This window comes from Salvia splendens, chromosome 10 (genome assembly GCF_004379255.2).
Source record: "Salvia splendens isolate huo1 chromosome 10, SspV2, whole genome shotgun sequence".
NCBI lineage: Eukaryota > Viridiplantae > Streptophyta > Magnoliopsida > Lamiales > Lamiaceae > Salvia > Salvia splendens.
Window position 1 is genome coordinate 19,920,427 of NC_056041.1, and position 22,358 is coordinate 19,942,784.

General features: G+C 38.9%; 3 protein-coding genes across 6 annotated transcripts; 1 reads left to right on the top strand and 2 right to left on the bottom strand.

The window, feature by feature from the left end:
* Nucleotides 1-134: 134 nt before the first annotated feature.
* On the bottom strand, nucleotides 135-3,228 carry LOC121751377 (THO complex subunit 7A-like). Its single transcript, XM_042146110.1, has 3 exons — nucleotides 2,947-3,228; nucleotides 1,935-2,548; nucleotides 135-393 (listed from the first exon to the last, which is right to left on the bottom strand). Exons 2-3 carry the CDS (start codon nucleotides 2,523-2,525, stop codon nucleotides 262-264), a joined length of 723 nt encoding a protein of 240 aa, XP_042002044.1. The 5' UTR covers nucleotides 2,526-2,548; nucleotides 2,947-3,228; the 3' UTR covers nucleotides 135-261.
* Nucleotides 3,229-10,033: 6,805 nt separating this feature from the next.
* Nucleotides 10,034-13,839, top strand: LOC121751877 (UBP1-associated protein 2B-like). Of its 4 annotated transcripts, none has more exons than XM_042146677.1 (2): nucleotides 10,034-11,640; nucleotides 13,071-13,839. In XM_042146677.1, exon 1 carries the CDS (start codon nucleotides 10,129-10,131, stop codon nucleotides 11,638-11,640), a length of 1,512 nt encoding a protein of 503 aa, XP_042002611.1. In that variant the 5' UTR covers nucleotides 10,034-10,128; the 3' UTR covers nucleotides 13,071-13,839. The 4 variants fall into 4 exon arrangements, with proteins under 4 accessions (XP_042002611.1, XP_042002608.1, XP_042002610.1 ...); XM_042146674.1 differs by having other exon boundaries at nucleotides 10,034-11,650; nucleotides 12,624-13,760; XM_042146676.1 differs by having other exon boundaries at nucleotides 10,034-11,650; nucleotides 13,071-13,760.
* A 386-nt stretch (nucleotides 13,840-14,225) lies between these two features.
* On the bottom strand, nucleotides 14,226-21,839 carry LOC121751876 (la-related protein 1A-like). The gene is made up of 15 exons (XM_042146673.1): nucleotides 21,388-21,839; nucleotides 20,239-20,758; nucleotides 19,987-20,158; nucleotides 19,430-19,520; nucleotides 19,258-19,329; nucleotides 18,882-19,110; nucleotides 18,573-18,768; nucleotides 17,918-17,990; nucleotides 17,149-17,247; nucleotides 16,730-17,070; nucleotides 16,407-16,550; nucleotides 16,197-16,260; nucleotides 15,213-15,358; nucleotides 14,967-15,071; nucleotides 14,226-14,692 (listed from the first exon to the last, which is right to left on the bottom strand). Exons 1-15 carry the CDS (start codon nucleotides 21,646-21,648, stop codon nucleotides 14,563-14,565), a joined length of 2,643 nt encoding a protein of 880 aa, XP_042002607.1. The 5' UTR covers nucleotides 21,649-21,839; the 3' UTR covers nucleotides 14,226-14,562.
* Between the last annotated feature and the right edge of the window lie 519 nt (nucleotides 21,840-22,358).

Genomic DNA, 22,358 nt, shown 5'->3' on the forward strand with positions numbered 1-22,358 from the left:
ACTTAAATAATAAAATAAAAACATTTTGGCCATCTTCCTTAAATCTTATGGATCCTAAGTGCTTTCTAGTGCATTTTGGCCTCAGTCTTTTTTCATTTTAGGAACCCACAACAAAGTGAATAACATTGCTGCAATTTGAAATCTAAGCAGTATTTTCATATAAACACAACATTCGTCCCTGAACAGATGCATACCAAAAAAAAGGTTTAGAGGTACATTTAAGCTAAATAATGCCAGGCATGATGCTAAGTAGTATACCATTTAATCAAGAGCCATAGCTTCAGGACCCCCAGTAGCATCTTCGAACGCAGTCCGAGGCTCATCGATTGCTGTTCTCATTTCCTCCATTAAACTCCTTTGTTCTTCCTCAATGGTGTTTTGTAATTCATCAACCTGTAATCAAGTACAGCAATCACCACACAGTGAGATTGAGGACTAAATAGAATGATCTAATCCTGTCAACAACATTACTCCAAACCTCACTCGTGATTATCATTTTCCAACCATTAAATCTATGTTTTGTGATGACTCTTAATAAGGAACAATATCCACCGTTTGCACACTACTAAAACAAAGAGAAACACTCTACAGGGAGGGGGTTTTTTCACACAGAATTGATTCTTTATGACAATGTACACTCTAAGGAGTTGATAACAGAAACAGAAAGAAGGTCATTCTTACAAGATAGTTCAATCCATCAACGTTTCCATTTGTGTCTATGAGCAAGAAAATGTTGCAAGATAAAGTGGAGTTGAGAGAAGGAGAATGATATGACTGAAGGGAGAAAACTAATGATGGATAGGAAATTATTATGTTCAAAAGTGGACATAAAAAAAAAGAGCAAACAAGAAGAGATCACAAAAGAGTTTCCATGTTGGATTGTGAATTGCTTGATCCCACAATGGGTTCTCACTTCTCAGAGGTTACTAAACACTAATGGGGCATTTGATAGCTATTTTGGGGCAAGTCAAGAATTCTTATTTGGCCTTAACTGTGTGTTTGGTATATATGTTAGTCTTAGTAAATGGCCCATGTTATTTTTATGGCACGGGGAAGCCCACCTTGAAGCCCATGTTTCAGCCTAGAAATTAACCCACCATTTTGGTGGGTTACACTAACAACTTGGGAGTTGACCTAGATAGTGGGATAAAATTACCAAGCTGTTCTCCATTTTCCCCATTCTCAACAAATTATGAGGGTAATTTAGTCCACACAAAATTTAACATGGTATTTTATCTTTTGCACCAAACATGAATTAAAGATGGGGTGAATCTACAAACACCAACTAGATACATAACTAGCACAAACCATGATACATATCATGGGCATTATCCTACCTAACCGAAACATGAATAGCCTACCAAACGAGCCACAAAATGAAGGAACTTGACCACATATATTGACTTAACTGTACTCAAAGTTCAGAACTTGTGAACCAAGAACAAACAGGAAAGAAGAGTGGAGTAAAAAAAAGCTTAGGTTCTTGCAGAACAATTTCATTTCATTTGAAGGATAAGTGATTACATACCTCGTGGTGAGTCTAATGATACCTAAATAAAAATGATATGATACAGAAGAGGTTGAAATAATAAATAAATTTCTGCTGCAGGGTTTTGACTTAGAAAAGCGAAAATCGCATTTTTCAGTGTACTACAATGGTTTTGGCAGATGAAATTCTACAAACACCCAAGACTTGTGCACAACTACCTTCATGATAAACTGTTCAATCTCATGCAAAACTTGGCTTCAGCAGTGGAATGGTAGGTCCTAGCTTTCTATAATCAGTTACACATCAAAATTCCATGCTTTCTGAAACATTTATGGAACTTATTCTCGAACTAGGTTTAAAAATCATACATCCATGCAGAATATAACATAATCTCTCCTAAGAACAGATATAAACAAAAGTCGTGCAAACAAATGATAGTACTCACCACATGCAACAGCAGCGAAAATTGCTTTTTGCGGAGTTCTAGTGTCCTTGAGCCAGAAGTGTTTTCTGATTCCAGGGATGCAATCTCCTGTTCAAGTTCTGTTATGGTTTTCTGCGTTGCTGATCTTGGTGGCTGCATGGCAATTAACTTCCTAATAGCTTCACACTCCTCTTTGTGCTGCCTCTCAATCTTGCTCTCCTCCAGCTGTTTCTTCAAATCTTCTATATCATCCTGTGCTAGCAAAATCTGTCGATTTATCTCATTTTTTAACTCGTTAAAGTTCTCCTTCTCTCTAACATTTGCATCGATGATCGCTTTACTCTTGAGCAGCGGAATTTCAAAAGTGTTCAGCTCCTGCAAGAAAGCTTTGGCAAGTCTTTCACAGTCGCCATGATTATCAGCATCCTTTTCCACCTCTACTGCGAAGGCTGTAAACTTCTTCTGAAGTTTCTTCAAAGGCGGTTCGCCTCTCGTTGTAGTTGTGCGGGTCAGAAGCCTATGCTTGATTATAATGTCATCCTCAAGGGGGCCAAAAGCATAGTGCGCGGCCACAGTCTCTCCCCTACCAGCAGTTTTCCTCCCTTTCAACATTTATATTGTTCAATTTCTTAACTCTGCAAGCAAAAGAATCCATCTACATCTGATCAACAATTTAACAAGATCCAACAACAGCTTCGGGAAAAAATTCAGATTAAGCACCTAAACTATTATCACAAAATATCATACAAATATTGGAACATCAACAAATGGGTTGAGCATCAGGTATAATTTGAGCTAGGGCTGTCCAATTAGGTAACCGCGGATACCGAAACTCCCAACACGTACCCAAATACCCGGATCGGTTATCCGATCCCAAAAAGTCGAATACCCAAAAAATCCGATTATAAGAAAAAATTGAACATGTACATTTCTAGATTACAAATTTACAACCTAACACTTCCAATTTCCAAATCACACAACATACAAAATGGCCAAAACCAAAAGCAAGAAGACAGTAAGCTAGCATAAATACAGTGCAGTTGGTGGTGAGCTCGTCGTCGGCAGTCGGCGCCGAAATGGATAGAACCGGGCGACGGGTGGCGTCGAAATGGAACGAGGCGCGGCGCAGGTAGACCAGTGATAGACGATGTGAAACGGAGAGGCAGCGGCGCGGTGCCGTGAAATGGGAGAGGAGAGAAGAATGGGAATTGAGAGAAGGGTCCCGTCGGAGAGGGAGAGGGAGAGGGAAATGAAGTAAAGGTAGAAGCCCTAATTTAAACTTTAATTCATTTTGACTTGGGTCAAAATCGGGTGATTTGGTAATGCCTGATAATCGAATTTATAGAAAAATCAATACCCGATTCTGTATCTGACTATATGTTATTCGAACTCCGGATATTGAGTATCCAATACCCGATAATTTTCAACTCCGATTGGGTATACGCGATAACTAAAAGAAAACTAATGTCTTGGTAAACAAAACCTCTAAATAAAGAAACTGAACAAAAGAGCATATAATTAAAATGTGTTACGGGGGTTGCTCATATCCCACGTGTGGTCAACACAAATGGATTACATTTATGTTATAATGTCACTCTAGAACGTGGCAGTGCCTTTCAGCAGGTGGGGTTGATGCATCGCCTCTATAGTGACATTAGAATGTGGATGAAACCCGTTCTGTTGATGCATCGACTCCACTTGCCGAAAAGTACTGTTACGTTCTAGAGTGACATTATAGCGGAGATGTAACCCTTTGTGTTGATGCGTTGGTCCCACTTGCCGAGAGGTATTACCATCTTCCATATTGACATTAAAATTGAGATTAAACTCATTTTGTTGATGCATCTGCCTCACATGCTGAGAAGTACTACCACATTCCAGAGTGGTATTAGAATCAGAATAAAACTCATTTTGTTGATGCATTGGCCATCGGTCACACTTGCTGAGGGTATAAGAAAGATTGCAAAACTGAGACGAGTCACGTATTGTTCATGCGTCGGCCCAACCTGTTGAGAAGTACTACCACGTTCCAGAGGGACATTAGAACCGAGATGAATTATGTTCTGTTGATGCATCAGCCGCACTGGCTGAGAGGTACTAGGACCTTGTTGAAACTGGTTCTGTTGATGCATCGGCTCAGTCTCCACACTATGACCTAGGACCTTGTTGAAGCTCGTTTCGTTGATGCATCGACTCTATCTGTCCTGAGACATTTGGGCCTTATTGAAGCATGTTCTGTCCCATTGATTATACCCGCATCCAATGTTTTAAAAACCGGACCGGCAAGCGAACCGGCGTCGTTACTGGTTCACTGGTTCAACCGGTTCACTGGTCGAACCATTGGTTGAACCGGAATACAATTTATATATATATATATAGGGGAGCGTTATTCTCCTTTTCACATCTTAGATCCTTTTTCCTTCTTAATATTACGCGTTAGATCTAAGGCATCAACGGATCAGATTGATTCTATAAAACTGGTTCCGTGTTGCATTATAGAAGGTGGTTGTATGCATTACAGGGTTATTATTGACATTTGACGGAAAAGTAACTGCCACATTTTGGTATCTGCGAATAATGCACCACATGGTCACGAGTAATGCATATAATTGACTATATAATGCACAATATGTGAACTGCAATGCATACGAATAAGATGTACCATGTTATGATGTTTGGACACACGTTTCTTGTTTCCCCTAAGGGTTTAATAAGCTTAGGGGCTAGGGTATAGTACGTAGACACGTATGTAATCTTCACATGGTAACGAGTAATGGATATAATTGACTATATAATGCACAATTTGTGAACTGCAATGCATACGAACAAGATGTGCTGTGTTATGATGTTTGACACACGTTTATTGTTTCCCCTAAGGGTTAATAAGCTTAGGGGCTAGGGTATAGTACGTACGCATTAATAACAAATTATAAAACGATACGAATAATTCACCAAATTGTCACGAGTAATGGATGTTATTAACTATATAATGCACAATATGTGAACTGCAATGCATACGAATAAGATGTACCATGTTATGATGTTTGACACACGTTTCTTGTTTCCCCTAAGGGTTTAATAAGCTTAGGGGCTAGGGTATAGTACGTAGACATTACTAACAAATTGTTGTTATTGGAATATACGTATGTGCATTATTTGGTTTAGGTAGTGCATTATGTAGCTGTTAATTGTCATTATCTCAGTATATTATGCATTATTAGAGGTATTGTGTATATGGGTTAATCAACGGATTGAAGATTACATACGTGCATTTAGTAATGTCTACGTACTATACCCTAGCCCCTAAGCTTATTAAACCCTTAGGGGAAACAAGAAACGTGTGTCAAACATCATAACATGGTACATCTTATTCGTATGCATTGCAGTTCACATATTGTGCATTATATAGTTAATAACATCCATTACTCGTGATAATTTGGTGAATTATTCGTATCGTTTTATAATTTGTTATTAATGCGTACGTACTATACCCTAGCCCCTAAGCTTATTAAAGCCTTAGGGGAAACAAGAAACGTGTGTCAAACATCATAACACAGCACATCTTGTTTGTATGCATTGCAGTTCACAAATTGTGCATTATATAGTCAATTATATCCATTACTCGTTACCATGTGAAGATTACATACATGTCTACGTACTATACCCTAGCCCCTAAGCTTATTAAACCCTTAGGGGAAACAAGAAACGTGTGTCAAACATCATAACACAGCACATCTTGTTCGTATGCATTGCAGTTCACATATTGTGCATTATATAGGCAATTATATGCATTACTCGTGACCATGTGGTGCATTATTCGTAGCGGTTTCCAGCCATTATTAGATTACTATTGTACCCTCATAATGCACAAAATAGGACAAATAATGCAACACATGATTAATTACCCAATGTTGATCTTGACCGTCCATTTCTCTAATCTAATGGCTGATATTAAGAAGGAAAAAGGAGGAAATATAGGAAAAGGAAATGAATACATCCATATATATATATATATATATATATATATAGTAGTAAATAATAAAATTTAATTACATATTTTATCAATAAATATTATAGTATTATACATTTAATAGTATTATTATAGAAAAAAGTCTTGTACTAGTATATTAGAATATTTAATGACGTTAAGTTTAAATACAATAATAAATTATAATACACAATATTAAAAACTAGTATTAAACTCTATGTATAATTATAAACTCCTATATTATAAAATATTAGTGATTGTAAAAGTATAATTAAAATATAAGAAATATATTATAATTAACAATTTCTTAAAAGAATATAAAATTAAAATGAATTATTAGTTTCGATGGAAAAAGAATTTCAGATTTAATGTATAAGGATAATTAATGTTCATAATATTTCAAAATGACCATGTGGTAGAGTGGTAAAGAAGTATGTATTTAGAGATGAGGTCATGTGTCAAGTCCTAGCAACAACAAATCTTAAAAAAATATTTTTAAAAAGAGGAAAATCGGTTTCCGGTTCACGGTCGGACCGGCCAGTTCCACCGATTCGCGGCGATTCAATGTGCTAGTGATTTTTAGGGGTGAACCGGACCGGACTGATTCGCGGTCGAACCGGCCGGTCCGATTCGATTTTTAAAACACTAGCCGCATCGAAATCAGACTATTAAATCTATTGATTTGAATAATCAATGCCAACATCATATCATATATCTAAAAAAAATTAATTTTGCTTTCCCTACTCCTCTCAAACAATAACACAATCATCAAATTGGATCACATCAAATAACACTCAAAGTATGTAACAAATTAATCAAAGTGATCCCAAATAAAGCCTACTACTAAAATCTTGTGTAAAGATAGACTCAAACGTTACTTACAAGAATTCCAATTCTCTTTTCTCTACTTTTGTAATTCCTCTTGCTAACTTCTAGACACTTCTTGTACACATAAAAAAAACAAAATGATTATTAAATATCAATATATTCCGCCGATCCACTTTAATAAAGACGTTTCATTTTCTGCACTCATTTTAAAAAATCATACTCTATTCATCCTCCAAAAATTGTTAAAGTTATATATGACACGGGTTTTAATAAAATATGCAATTGGTAAAATAAGAAAGAGATAGAAATAGTGAGGGAAAAAAAGTAGTAGAAGTAATGTTAGTAGATTGTGGGGTCCACATTATTAGTGATATGTGTTTGTTCAAAACTTTCCTTATATAGACGTTGTCTAATTTCGAGGGACGGTCCAAAATGGAAAAACTAATCTATTATTTTTTCAAAACAAGTGCAAAAAAATGAAACGCATCTATTAACATGGAACGAAGGGAGTATATATTATTCTTCCTATTTCTTTTTTCGTTCGTCTCATAAAAATTGTTCATATCCATTTATGATATTTTTTTTCGCCTTTCTCTTTTTATTTTATTATTTATGGACCCCATCACTCATTACACAATTTCAACTAATTTTTCTTCTCTTTCATGTGTCAACCCTAAATGGTCTATTTTTATGAAATGTTAATCAATAATTATTTGAACATAAATCCTACCTTATCAATCTCTTCTTCAAGGATTCTTTAGCTCATTTTGAATAATGTAAAAGAAAAAGAAAAATAAAATTGAAGATTCTTCAGCTCATTTTGAATAATGTAAAAGAAAAAGAAAAAGAAAAACTTTGACAAAATAAAAAATCTTGATCGTTGCAAAACTTAACTACATTCACAAAATCCAATACGCTATTATTAGAGATCAAATCTTAACTAGAAGATTAAAAAATGGAAGGTTGAGATTGAGTTCTAACAAATTTTGAATCTGAAAGCACGAAGTTCATTATAAAGACATTTTAGTTCACTGTAAGAATGTTTTAGTTCATAACACGAATTTGAAAACGGAGTGAACCACCAAAACGCTTCTATAGTGAACTCCATGTTTTAGTCTATGATTATTTATCAAGATGTGATTAGGCCACCCGCAACGCGTAACGCGGGTGGCTCGTAACCTGTCACGCCGGGACGAGACGGCGGCGAGACGCGTTACAGAGTCCCATCTCGTCCCCAGCCCGCCGAGCGTCCCGTCTCGCCACGCGCCCGCGCGTGTGGCGCACTCCGGCGCCATGCGTGACGCCCACTCGCCGGCCCGCGAGTGGGCATCGTCACGTTGACGCAATAAATTATTTTTTTAAATTTGAATTTAAAAAAAATAAAAATAAAAAATCGAAAAACAGTAATATTACCGTTAATATTACCATTTTTATTTTTATTTTTTATTTTTATTTTTTATTTTTATTTTTTATTTTATTATTTACTCTATCAATACTCCTAATTCACCCTCGTTTCATACACAAATACACATCTATTCTTCCCAAATCATCTTCATTTCCTCTCCAATTTTCATCTAACCTCTTATCACAAAATGTCCGGCGACGGAAACTCTGGCGGTGGCGGCTCCAATGGGTTTGACATCAACTCGTTCGGCGACTGGGGGGCATGTACAATGTCCTGGGTGGTGGTTCCAGTTCGTCGACGCCGGGCACCCAGGGTTCGTCGACGCCGGGGGTACCAACCACCCCATTTTGATGTCGATGCATACGCCCGCCCCTCCGTCCCCGAGGTATTCGCAGGGATTATCCCAGATTCGGGAGGATTATTCGGTTGAACCCACTCCGGAAGGAGGCCGAGGCGGTGGAAGCTCCAGGGCGGAGGCGGACGAGGAGGGGGAGGAGGAGGATCTAGGCCGACATCCGTACAGCCCCAAGGAAACGCTGGCTGTGTACAACGCCTGGATCAGCGCCTCGTACGATCCCATCGTCGGGAATCAACAATCCTGGAAGTGCTTATGGGAAAAGGTCACTGAGGCCTACCACGAGATTAAGCCGAAGGGGTCCCGCCGCCGCACATTTAAGATGCTTCGCACTTACTTTGACCGAGTCCACAGATAGGTCAAAAAATTATGCGCCATCTACAAGAGTGAAGCGGCTCATTACCAAAGCGGAGCCACGGGAGCCGACATTCTGAGGTCGGCTTTGCGAGTCTACTTCGACGACACCGGTAAACAATTCAAACATGTCGATGTTTGGGAGGTCGTCAAAGACGAGGAAAGGTGGGCCGGCGGTGTCCGGTCCAGCTCGGGCTCGACCTCGAAGCGCACGAAGCACACGACGGGTGGCCAATACTCGTCTAGTGAGGGCGGTTCGGACAGCGCCGCACAAGAGTTTGCCTCGCAGGAGGTTGAGGGCACGACAGACGATGCCGGGGGGGTCCTCCCGTGGGTGCCGTCGGCCGCAAGGCGAAGGCGGCTAGAGGGAGGAGGGGCCGAGCCGAATCAAGCCAGGCGGGCTCGGGGGCACCCTCGAACTCCGTAATGTCCATGTACATTATCGCCACAATGGCGGACACTTCCCGCATGACGCCTCCCCAATACCAAGTCTATCTTGCCGGAATTGAGTTTATGGCAAGACAACTTGGTATTCCGCCTCCAGGTGGCTTCAATGCACCTCCACTGCCTTCGGGGGATGATTCGCCAACGGAGTAGTTTTTTTTATTTTCTATAAAATTGTATTTTAAATTATGTAATTTTTTTTAGGATTTTAATTATGTGTTTTTTTTATTTTTTTGAATTTTAAGTTGTATTTTTATTTTATGTTGTAATTTTATTTTATTTAATGAAGTGTGTTTTTATTAATTGAATTTGTTGGAAATAAAAATTAAAAAATGAAATTGAATGAATAGTAATTTAAGAGACGGTTAAGGGACGAATAAGAGATGAAGGGTTGCAGGTTCTGTCCCTTAGTTAAGAGATGGAGTAAAAAAGTACAGTGAGATCCAAGAATAGTAATTTAAGAGGCAGTTAAGGGAAGTATAAGAGACAACATTCAGATAGCCTTATGCATTGATCACTATGTTAGGAATAGTATAATTTTGGATAATTATGAGCTGTTTTGTATTGTGTTAATGTAAATAGTCGAATAAATATCATTTATGAAATCCTTCACAATTTATAAGTTTATAGTGATAAGAAATCAAATACACGTCACTATATTGGATATGAATCATATGATATTGAAAAAAAGGTAAAACTTGAGTCTCGCAGCTATCTACCTATATAAGACTCCCTTTATGTTTAGTAAAGTTTCCCCTTTTCATTTTCCCCCAAATTGTCATAATCCATTTATCGTGAAACCCTAGCCACCACCAAACAAAACCCTAACCCACCGATTTCTATGGCTCGGAAACGGAAAACCCGCGCTGCTGAACTCCCTCAGGACCCCGAGATCGAGCAGCAGGAGGAGCCCGAGCCCGAGCCTGAGGTCAAGGTCGAGGAGGTTGAGCCCGAGCAAACAGTAGGAGAAGAGGAAGAGGAAGAAGGGGAAGGAGAGGAGGAGGAGGAGGAGGAGGAAGAAGAAGAAGAAGCGGTCGACGAGGAAGAGGAGCAATCGGACAACATGGAGGAACACAAGGACGAGGATATTCCGGAGACGAGTGCCGAAATTAAAGCTGAAATTAAAGAGGAGCCCTCCGAGAACGTCATTTCAGAGAATGGCGGTGGTGCTGGTGCTCAAGGGGAGGATGAGGATTTTGAGGAAGAGCCTTTGGAGAAGCTTCTCGAGCCCTTCTCTAAGGACCAGCTCACTCTTCTAATCAAAGAAGCGCTTGAAAAACACCCAGATCTATCTGAGATTGTGCACAGGATGGCCGACTCCGACCCTGCCCACTGCAAGATTTTTGTGCACGGCCTTGGTTGGGATGCCAATGCGGAGACGATTACGTCGGTGTTTGGGAAGTATGGCGAAATTGAGGACTGTAAGGTGGTTAGAGATAAGAATACCGGGAAATCGAAGGGATATGGTTTCATTCTTTTCAAGAACCGCGATGGGGCTCGCCGCGCCCTAAAGGAACCTCAGAAGTTGATTGAAGGCCGGATGACTTCTTGCCAACTGGCGTCGGCTGGGCCGGTTCAGACTCCCGTGCAGACTGCAGCACCGTCCGTTTCTGTACCACCTACGTCGGAGTACACACAGAGGAAGATATACGTTAGCAATGTGTCTGCCGAACTTGAGCCGAAAAAGCTTTTGGACTACTTCTCCAAATTTGGGGAGATCGAGGATGGGCCTTTGGGTTTGGATAAACAGACTGGAAAGCCTAGGGGTTTCTGTTTGTTTGTGTATAAGAGTATTGAGAGTGCGCAAAAGGCACTGGATGAGCCGCACAAGCATTTTGAGGGTCAGATACTGCACTGCCAGAAAGCAATTGATGGCCCAAAACACAGCAAGGGTCACTTCAACCAGCAGCATGGTCAGCAGCAGCCGCAGCTGCAGCAACATCATCACCAGGGGCACCAAGGGTATTATCATCATCAAGCTAAGAAAGGGAGATATGCTGGTAGTGGTGGTGTGGGGCATACAGGTGGACACTTGATGGCTCCAAGTGCCGGACCTGCTGTTCCTTCTGTAGGGTTTAATCCAGCAGTTGCCCCTGCTGCTATAGGACAGGCTGTGGCAGCACTGCTGGCCACTCAAGGGGCTGGATTGGGAATTGGCAATTTGCTCGGGGGGATTGGAAATCCACAGGGTGTACCACCTATGATGAACAATGCAGGTTACGGAGGTCAGGGTGCTGGTGGCTATGGAGGTCAACCTGGTATGCAAGGGGGTTATGGTGGCCAGCCACAGATGGGTCAGGGTGGTGTAAGGCCACATCAGGGTGGGGCACCCTATATGGGTCATGGTCACTAGGTAAGCGGAGGTACGTTCATACTTATTATATTACTCCTGTCTGTACATTCTAGCAACTTTCGTTGTGATGCCTGAGCATATCAATTAGTGTGCCAAATTACATACCGACTCTAGAGTGTCTTACACAGTAGTTGCTTTTTAGTAAATTCTGTTGCTTAATGGAAGCAGATGAAAATGATTTCTTTAGTTTAAAAAATGGAGTTCTCAAATTTTTGTAGAAATCTATATCCTGCCCCTCCACCTAGGCACCAACATGAACACTAGGTAATCTTTACAGGGATTTTTCCCTACTAGTTATTGTTCTCTGTTTCCATATTACCAATGGAAATGGTTATAATGCAAATCTCAACAACATATTTAATATTCACTCATGGTCTTTAGTTATCCTGGATAATGAAAATATGGAGCTTAGGAAACTGATCTCCCTTAAATGTGAATATTGTTTTCTCATGCCATAGGAAGACGTCTGCAGCCATACCCATAATATGTTTGGAGCTGTGTGGATTGACATTTAAGTTGATTGAAATTGACCGATATTCATATAGTGGAGAGACTTTCAATCTGGAACTTGGGGTCCAACAAATAGGTGAAGAAAGAATCAGTTGGACTAAAAATTCTTGATCATCTCCTCCATTGGAGATCTTTTAGATTACAGTAGTGGAAGTTTATATGTGTTTGTGTAATTATGTTTGGAACTCCTGCCATGCTTATACTGCCGAGTGCCGAAAAATTATATTTGTTCTCTTCATCCAGGTCTCATTGATTTTTAGTTTGGTAACCGTCTACATGCTTCTGATAGTAATTTACATTCCCAGATTTCACAATTTAATGCAGTTGAGTTTCAATTTTCATGATTTTAAGAGTTTGCAATATGCCTCTTATGGTTAAACTTTTACTATGACTCAGCTTCAGCCTTTTTGTTTCTATGAGCAAAAATTGTTTTGCTTTTCAAATTAGTTTTTTATGTTTTTTTCATTGTGCAGATTCTTCATAAATGCATCAATCTTTTAGTTTTGGACTCTGGGATTCTTCTGAAGTTCGGGCAATCATGCTAATGAAGTCTTTCCTTGTAGCAAAAAGTTTCCATTTGCCTAAGGACTAGAATCTAAAATGTGTACCTTGTTTCTCTATCTATTACTTCTATATGTTGAATATTTTCTAAAATGTCCTATTTCAGTCTAATAACAACTTTTCGAAAAGGTTGATAACTAGTGACTTGATTCACACTTCTGTGTCTCTTGAGATTTGGGGTGTTGGTTAAGTATGTATCTTTACTTTCAACTTCAGTTTGATTTATTTGAGAAACTACATTTAGTATCTAATCCTTGTTTGTGTTTCTAACATTGATATCTAAGTAGATGACTGGATGGATTAGCATCTTCAATGCCTTGAATTTTACTAACATTCATAATACTTTGATCTTTTAACAGCTTTGTTGCAGGAACTTATAGAGCATGGCAACTAATAGCATATCAGTGCAACTGCCAATTCTTTGCTGTTTGTTCATTGCACATGAGATGTTGACTAATACTTTCAGGGTCCCCCCCCCTAACCCCACATCATTTATTCTGTTATTTGAATCAGATTTTTCAGAAAGATGCTTTTGAATGAGTAATGTGCTTGGGTCTAAAAAGTTACAGTCTTCATTAAAAACAGTAAAGTAATTCTTCTGGTGGTTGACTTTCTCAACTGACCCCTCAACTTTCATATGGTCCCCCATCTTTGGTTGAAAATTGTGGATTTGATAAGTTTTCCTTGAGCTGATTTCTCAAATTTACTTTCCATACTTCTTGGCAAGCTTAGGTCTAAAAAAATCTTACTTTTGGTATCATGTTCTCATTCCCCTCATGCTTAAAATCTGTGTTGCGAATCCATTGGCCTCATAATTATCGAAGGCTTGATGAGTGTTTGAAAGTTGGTGCTGGACGAGCTTGCTTCGGATCTTGTTGTGCAGAGCAGGTAACTGCTGCTTGTCACTAGGAAGGCCTCATTGTTGATTCTAAAGCAACTTCACCTTTATGATGGAACTATTTCCATAGTACCACGAAACATTCTTCGATCTGGCATGTTTATGTATCACACTTGGGGTTTTTCCAGGAATCGTATTAGTGCTCAGCTTACCTTGGAGGTTGCCTGTTCATTATGATGATCTCAATGTTTGTGTCTTTAATAGCATGAGATAAGACCAATTTGCGGTTACTTCGTCAGTCAAGGTCTTCAACATGACCCCCAAAAAAATGTTATATTTTCTTTTTTTAGTAAAAGTTATCACATTAATAGACTATAAAACTGTATTTTCTTTCTTCACGTAACTCACAATATATCTCTTAAAATCTCGTCGCCATTGAGTGTGACATCTATCACCACTGTTGGGCCTACTAATTAGAAAACTTGAATTGCAATGTGAAGGCAATCAGGGAATTTCTTCAGAAATTGAGTTCTAGTATATGTCGAATATATTATGAAAATTATTGCGCCAAGATTCTATATACGTTACCATTAACATAAACGATCTGTCATTCACAACAACTAATCGCTAGTTATGACAAGTTTATATGTTGCGAACCAATAACAACAAATTAGGATACAAGTTACAAGAGTTTCATGTTCTATTAATAAAAAAAACCTCATCAAGTCGTCTGTTGTAATTTATAAGTACATGTTAAATCTACTTTAGAAACAGAGTGCCTCCCTCAACAGGCAGGCAGTAGAAAATAACTGTTACAAGTTCTGGGGTCAAATAGCTTGTTTATCTCGATGACTGATTTGTCGACAACTTGTATTTACGGAATCAGCTTTGATTCCCATGTAAAAAAAACAAACTGGAACCCCTACCAGATTTAGATTTGCTCTATATGACTGTTAGAATTCTCTCCCAAAATTTGCGATGGCACTTCACCATACCTGTGATAATATGAATGCTTAACCTCTTTTACTCTTAGCTTTTTCCTGTTTGAAGTCGTCCATGCTACGATATTCCTCTCTAAGCAGTCTGTCCAGTTCTGGATGTTTCACCACTGGTTCATCATCCGCCCGGTAATGGTGAAATGCCCTGCATCATAAGAAAATGGCATTGTGACACCAGAATGACCTACCTCATGACACTTCATTCTATCATTTTAAGCACAAGACTTTGAAGTTAAATCATCCAACTTATTGTTGCATATCAAAAGGAAGTGAAGGCTATGAATTAAGGTAACAAAATCGGACTGGGATGAAATTGGCGACGTGACATCCTTTTGGAAGGTACTTAGTTTTTCCCTGTAATCGAAGGTGTTTGTGATGTGGTGTATGAGAAATATGATAAGGGAAGGAATCGAGATTACCAGTACTTCTCCAAACCATACAGGCTCCCCTTCTTATAAGAATCAAGTGTAAGCTGTTCAAAGTCCTCATATACTTCCCGTCTAAATTCCTTCTCCAAGCCATAACTTACATAGATAAAATAAGAACAAAAAGGGTAAGTTGAGATTCAGCATACAAGAGGCAATTACATTGAACAAGAAACTGCCCATGAGAAAAATGCAAGGAAATCAAGGATCCTTATGTGTCAAACAAAACTCAAACCCCACCTATAAAATCTGAACAAGCACTCCATTCCATAGTAACAACCAGCAGCAGCATCTTCTATAGCATACTTCTTGAATTCAGCATACATGGTAGGATTAAACATGTCCCTCAAAAAAAATGACCAAAACCTATAAAGAGTATTCATCTCCTGCAATTATGGAGTTCCATGTCATTAAACATCAGTACTTACACATGAGAAAAGATCATACATTTTACATTAGTGACAGGATTCTTTGGTCGCAACACCTGGCACATTGGAGTAGACATATACAGATGAACTATCAGAACAAGGAACTTGATATGACACGAAAAGTTTAGATGAAACTAGAAAAGCCAAGTATCAGGTTTTGGGTCTCACGACTCACACCGCGATTTGTTTAACAACACGACGATTCACACCCCAGCCTTTCATATAGTCTGGTACCTTTTGGCATTAAAAATGAACTATTACCCTTACCAACCAGGGAAATGATGACTGGTGAACAGGTTTTCAGAGGCTGTCTTTAGAAAGATGGTGCTACATGCATCTTTTACCACAAACCAAGGGACTTATTTTCTTTTCTTTGTTATTTTCTCTGTTGTCATGCTGAAACTTGAAAGGACATAATTCTGAAATATATGATATGCTGGCCTTTCAGATTTAGGGATACCATTTACAAAAAATTTAAGAAATAGCATCTTGAAGCCTGGTAGAAAAAAAGGGCTCAAAGTATCTGGGAACACCAGTGTAGACTAAAATTACAGTTGACAGCCAATCTGAAATTGTACGAAACCTAAAGCAACCACTGAAATTGCCCTTTGCCAATTTTAGTTTGTCATGTCATACAGTTCTAAATTAGGCTAGGTTACACTTATAAAAATGCAGGAAAAAGTATTCCAAGATGAAGAGAGATTGGTTAATTAAAGAAGACATCTCTTAATATATGGGCATGTTTGAAAAAGATCATAAAAATATACAGCACAAGATCAAAAGTTAATGAAGATACCTCGCTACAACCAACACCCATCCTCTTCCGCTCAGCAAGGCAGCGCTTGTTATACTTCTTGTACCTGAGAAAATGCTCTTAAACTTAGTTGAATACTGGAGGACATTTCGAGAAAAACTTAGGCACAACCATGGAATTTTGCAGGGAAGTGTAAATTTAAGCATGCAAACTTAGAGCAGCAATTTCACTTAATAAGTGAAATTTTCTTACAGCTGCTGTTTGAAACCATTTTCCTCTAGAAGTTTATGACTTGGATGCTGAAATGGTGGGAATGGCTTTGGCACTGATCCAACTGGTGGACTACTTCCTAACAAATGGCTGTGAGGAGAAGCACTCAATTTTGAAGGCCTCAGCCTGCAAAATAAAGTTTAGCACAAGTTAAGTCAAGTGGAGTTTGCCAGCAAATGGTTACTCTGAAGCAAAAGTAGAAGCATTGCGGTCAGAAGACAATCACAATAGAGCTTACCCTTCACCGTTCCTTCACATAGCATAGTTTATAACGAAAATGAAGAAGACAGAAATTTGATGCTCACGTATTACTATCTGGAGGTGTTGAACCAAAGAAAAAGCCAATAGCATCACTAGGAGAACTTTCAGAAACTATTCCATGGGAGTTCCGCCCACTTCCATGAGATTTGAAGTTGCCAGGGAAGAGCCGCTGCTTATGAATGGAGTGATGTTTGGAATTGCTCTTGTTTTGCTTCCTTCGAGAATTAGAATTTCCATGTCCTTCACTGCTACTTCCCCCAGTAGAGCAATCAACAGCTCTTGGATTTATCAGAGAAGTATCACCAGCAAAGTATTTGGAGTTCTCATCTCTGCTGCCGATGATAGGCTCATTGAGTTTACTATAAGATCTATGGGATTTTAGTTCCTGCAAATTGATGACATTGAATGCTGCAGCAACTTTTTATACAAGAGCAACACGAAACAGATAAAACAATCTTAATACCTGCTCATAAAAGTAGAGCCCATCATTTATCATAGCAGATTGAAGCTCACTGCATACGGCCTCCGATTCCTCACCAGGTCTCTCACCTTTTCGCCTATTCTGCACCATACAATCTCATGAGCTAGTTCTAAATCATTCAATTCCCTTAACTAAATAAGGCAAATCGGACTTTTACATTAAAAATTAAGTTACATACACATATATCTGAGTCTGACATACTCCAAGTACAAATATAGATTTCAACCAGTGATGCCTTATATAAAACAATAAATTTATCCAAGTAATGGAGACTTTTGAGGTTATCCAACTCGTCTGAAACCAAAGGTGTTGCACATCTCTGCAATGATCCACTCAATATTGCCACGGTGCAAGAAGGGCCAGTCTTTGGAAAGTTATGGGGTGACCACACGCATAGTTAGGGCCATGTCCTTTGATGGAGGATAACACAATCAAATTACAGAGAACGTAAATATTCTGACCCCTAGAGTTAGGCTGTTAGCCTTCATTATACTGGTCAGATAGTATCCCTAAGAGGGTAAGATGCAAATTTAGCTGAGCTGAGCTGCATAAGGAAGATAATATCCTCTAGTGCTAATCAGATTTAAACAAGGAACAATACCCTTGAGGAAGTCTTCATCCTAGCATGAGTTTGAAATATTGTGAATTAAAGGAACAAAAAAAATTGAAATTTGCCACAAAAACAGGCATCAATTATCTCTGCACACTTAGATCAGCAGACAACCTGTGCATCCAAAAAGAGTGGCCTTACCTGAGTGACAATCACAAGCTTCTCAACTGCTTGATCGTTAACCATGACGACCTCTTCATCTTCATCGTCAAACCTGATTTGTAGAGGCAAGTAACGCCCTTGAGCACAACTGATAGGATGTGAAATGATAAAAAAAATTGTACAACAAAAAAATATTGTGCAGTTCAATATGGATGACATTTGATTACTGAAAATATTTCAGAATTGACAATATATAAAAAATAATGAGTAGCAATTAAAAAGATGACACCATACCAATAAAACGCCAGAGCGAGGTCGAAAAGGTGAAAATGAAAGAATAATAGATACAAAGTTTCCCTTATAATTGTTAGTATCAAAATGACAATCAGGGAGAATAATAAACATATAAACAAACCAATGGAAATTACACTGTTCCAGGTACAAATATAAAACCGTACATTAAAGATAGACCAAAATATCTTAAACTGTTCCATTCTAATTACCATTTGGACTTTGGAACAAACTTAAGTGTTTTGAACAATTTTAAGAAAATCCAATCTGAGTTTTCTATATTCTTTTCCAAAACACAGAAGCTTATCAAGAGACTGCAGAAAGCAGAAAATCCAATCTGAGTTTTCTATATTCTTTTCAAAACACAGAAACTTATCAAGAGACTGCAGAAAGCAGGAATTACCTCTCCAAGGTAGAAGGTCTATCGCTTCTTTCTGTTCCCTGCTCGAGTTCCAGCTCTTCGTCAAGCAAAAATGTGCTTGAAAAATCATTAGATAAGTCATTCAGGTGCACATTGTGGCGCGAATTAGTCTGCATACTTTGGTTTTTGCTGTTTTTATCAACACTTGACTTTGCTGAGTCAGCCCCTTGTGAGATATCTGGTAAATTTTATTCATTATCCAGTTCAGTTCATATGTAATATTATCAAGATGAAAATCCATCCCCATGATTGAATTATTTCCAGATGTTTTACCACTGTAAGAAGCCTTACCCCTGTTTTGATCAGTGTTGTCACCAACTGATTCACTTGTGCAGTTTTCACCTAATTGCATGGGACCCAGAGCATTTGATGAAGGTACTTCCTTTAAGCCTTCAGCGCAGTCACCTCTATTTTCAGTGATACCATCACTCTTCCCATCACTTGAACCAGGAGAAATTTGGTGATCAGCAGAGGTCGGAATCCACTTTGACCACTCATTGAGCCTCCTTACCTTTTGACCCTACAGTGATTGAAAACCAAAGCAAGAGAAGTTTATTCAGAGAAATGGCCAAATACAAAAGGAAAATCACAAGGAAAGTTTATGAGGCAAAAGCAAGAAATGTATGGGACTGATTGTGAGGAACTCAAGAGAAGCATGTTATTTGACCTGTGTTTCGATGACCTCTGAAGCCTGCAATGCATCCAGAATAAACGGTACATCTGCATCCATTCTTTTAACCTGAAAAAGAAATTTAGATAACATAATCCAACTTGTGCTTACCCTACCAAAATGTGTCGGTGGCATGCAATATCATGTACATGAACTTTTAGTATATTACCCTTTTAAAGTTAGCAATTACTGACACTGGCACCCAGCCTTGGTTGTCCATCAAGGAAATCAAGTATGGATCAGTCTGCAGATTCTCATCACTGCCAAAAATAGTAATCTCTGAAAGCTCAGTCATCATCATTTGCGACATAAAAACAATTAACTAGTGTAATTAGCAAAGCATAAGGACAGTTCCACTAAGATAGTAGCACGTCCTACTCATCATAATTTCTTTTGAATTATGAACTGTTCCAAATGAAAACGTGGGAGGTTCAGGACACAGATGCATCATTTGAATAATTATCATGACCACTCAATATTGACGTATTTAAAATTTTAAACTAGACTCCACATGTTCGATTATACAATCCATCGATTCATTACAAACAGGTTAACATCATAACTCCTCAGTAAAGCAGTATAACATACTCCACTCCACAGACTGAATAAGACTCTTCCAATTGTACGTTGTTGGGGGGATGGGGGAGTTTGAAAATGTTAATTTTGTAATCCATTAGCATTGCAGTAATGTTGAAGCATTGGCAAGGATGGGATCTTTCAATTCACCTAAAATAATATTCAATTTGTTTCACAATTTTAGCCCTCAAAGCTAAGACTGGTGAAGGCGGCGGCATTGGAATTCCAGAGCTCAAAGGATGTGGAACGAAAATTGGAGGGTACGGTACTCTCACAGAGCCCGAAGGAGGAGCAGGAAAATAATATACAGTTCCTGGAGGACCTGTACAACAGATAACCTTGTTAGGGATTACAAATTATCACATACTGACAGCATCATATTTAATTAATTCATTCATATACCTTGGAAGTTTGCTCCATCAATGAAGCCTGCAGGGACAAGGAATGGAGGTCTTATGAAAGGTCTCGGAACCATCGGTGGTTGCAAATGGAAGTTGTTGTTAAAACCAGCTGGCCTTTGATTATTCCACGAAGGATTCATTTGGCCATCCTGTTCTTTTACATTAGGCTTTCTTTCAACAGAACTGAAATCATGAGAATTTGAATTAGCACGTGGCAAAGTCTGCATGTCCCCATTTACTGGAGGAACAAAGGGTTTTGAAGTAGCATCACCACCAGGCTTTACCAACCGACCATCAACTCTGGGAAAACCTCCAGGAGGGAATGGATAAGGGTATCCAGGAGCTGAATTAGGGGGAATGGGAACCATAGTATGAAAAAGTGGTGGATAAATGGGTAAGGGCACAGGTAATGGAGATGCACCATTTGGGCCATGGTGCTTGGAACCAGTTTTTTGTTGATAAGTGGGCTTCCGGGGGGATCTGATATTGCCTCGTCCATGGAACTTCTGCTGCTCTGGAGCCTGAAAGACGAGCAAATAACTGTCAGGGAAGCTGCTGCAATAACTAATACAGTAATAATATGTGTATTTAATTGGCTAGCTTTTTAAAAGAGCAGGAAAATTACAACATTCAAATGTGAGTGATTCCAATCCAAAGCAAAGCTGGTCTCTCCAGTTTTATTCTCACTCAGCAAACTCACTAAACACCATTTTCTTAAATCATGTGCTCAAACGCATCAAATAAGGTGAGACGAAGGGAGTAGTTTTTTAATATTGGCCCATAATAGCTCAACTCACGGCAATGTTAACAAAACGTTTTGCTACAATTGAAATAGAAAACTTTTTCAGGTTTTTGTTGGACTTAAAAGGATTTATTTTATACATTTACTCATTTTCCAACTTAAAAATAAGTAACTACTATATATTCAAACAGTATACATTTATCGGCTATATTGATAATGAAACCTCAAATGCTTACAAAATTATTCCTCATTTCACAATACTAAGTCTTGTTTCCGATGTTCATACTTTATATAATATCTATTCCCGATCAGACTGCATGCACAATGACACAACAAATTTGGACTAAAACAACCTGCATTGAGAGAGATAAAAATGAAATTAAGAAGCAGCGAAGCTACAACACTCACCGGCCGCATCACCGGAGGTTCACCACCATCAGCATCAGCCTGTGGTTGAGCTGGCGGCGACTTGGCGGAGTTGAAATCGATAACCCCGTTGCACTTGGGGCGCTGTTGCGCGTCGCCAAGCGCGGGCCAGGACTCGGAATCGGAGGCCGCTGCTGGAGAAACAGCGGCGGGGGTCTTCCACGGCGACTTGGAGGGGGCGCCGACAACGACGTCGTTGTGGCTATCGAATTGATCACTAATGCTGCCGTCACTCTCCCCCATCCCCTTCCTTGCTTGGGAATCAACAATCAAAGTTATGCGGGCGAATTAATTGTTGGAAATGAATTTAGGTAAAAACAGAGTGAGGTGAATTTGGTGGTGGTGGCGGCGGCGGGGAGAGGTGGCGGGAGGGTATTTGTGGAGAGAGAAAGACACACTAGGGTTACAATGTGAGTACTTTTTGACAGACTTGTGACGCAGAATGACTGCGCTATTTTTATGTACTAGTACGATTTCTATAATTAAAGTTCTTTTCTATAAACATTTCATTTTTTTTATTTTGAGTACAACTCCCTTTTTTGTCCAAAATATATGGTCAAATTACGAATTTTATCCATAACATTCATTTTCGGGTTTTCGGGTCTATAACATACGAAAATCGCTCTCGGTTAGGTCCTATTTGGACGGCTCCGTTAAAATACGCAAGTCAACCGTTACTTAGCAATAGTTTGACTAAATTAAACAAAAAACTAGATTATTAGTGACTAAATAATTTGCTAATTATTTTCTAAAAAACACCAATTTTCTTTTTTTCTTAAAAAACACTAACATTTATTAATTGTATTAAAAAATAAAAAACACTAACATTTTGTTCTTGTATTACTCTTACTCTCTTTCTTCCCCACACAATCAGCGAAGAACCCTAATTCTTCGTCTGGTTTCCCTCATTTCTGCAACACACCGACAAACCGTTTGAAATGCATCGGTCGACT

Coding starts and splice junctions, on each gene's coding strand:
- LOC121751877 (XM_042146677.1), top strand. CDS start 10,129: ATGGCTCGGAAACGGAAAACCCGCGCTGCTGAACTCCCTCAGGACCCC.
- LOC121751876 (XM_042146673.1), bottom strand. CDS start 21,648: ATGGGGGAGAGTGACGGCAGCATTAGTGATCAATTCGATAGCCACAAC. Junction 17,071..17,148: donor GGCTCTACTTTTATGAGCAG/GTATTAAGATTG, acceptor ATCAATTTGCAG/GAACTAAAATCCCATAGATC. Junction 15,072..15,212: donor TGCTTGTTCAGATTTTATAG/GTGGGGTTTGAG, acceptor TATCTATGTAAG/TTATGGCTTGGAGAAGGAAT.
- LOC121751377 (XM_042146110.1), bottom strand. CDS start 2,525: ATGTTGAAAGGGAGGAAAACTGCTGGTAGGGGAGAGACTGTGGCCGCG. Junction 394..1,934: donor TTTCGCTGCTGTTGCATGTG/GTGAGTACTATC, acceptor ACTTGATTACAG/GTTGATGAATTACAAAACAC.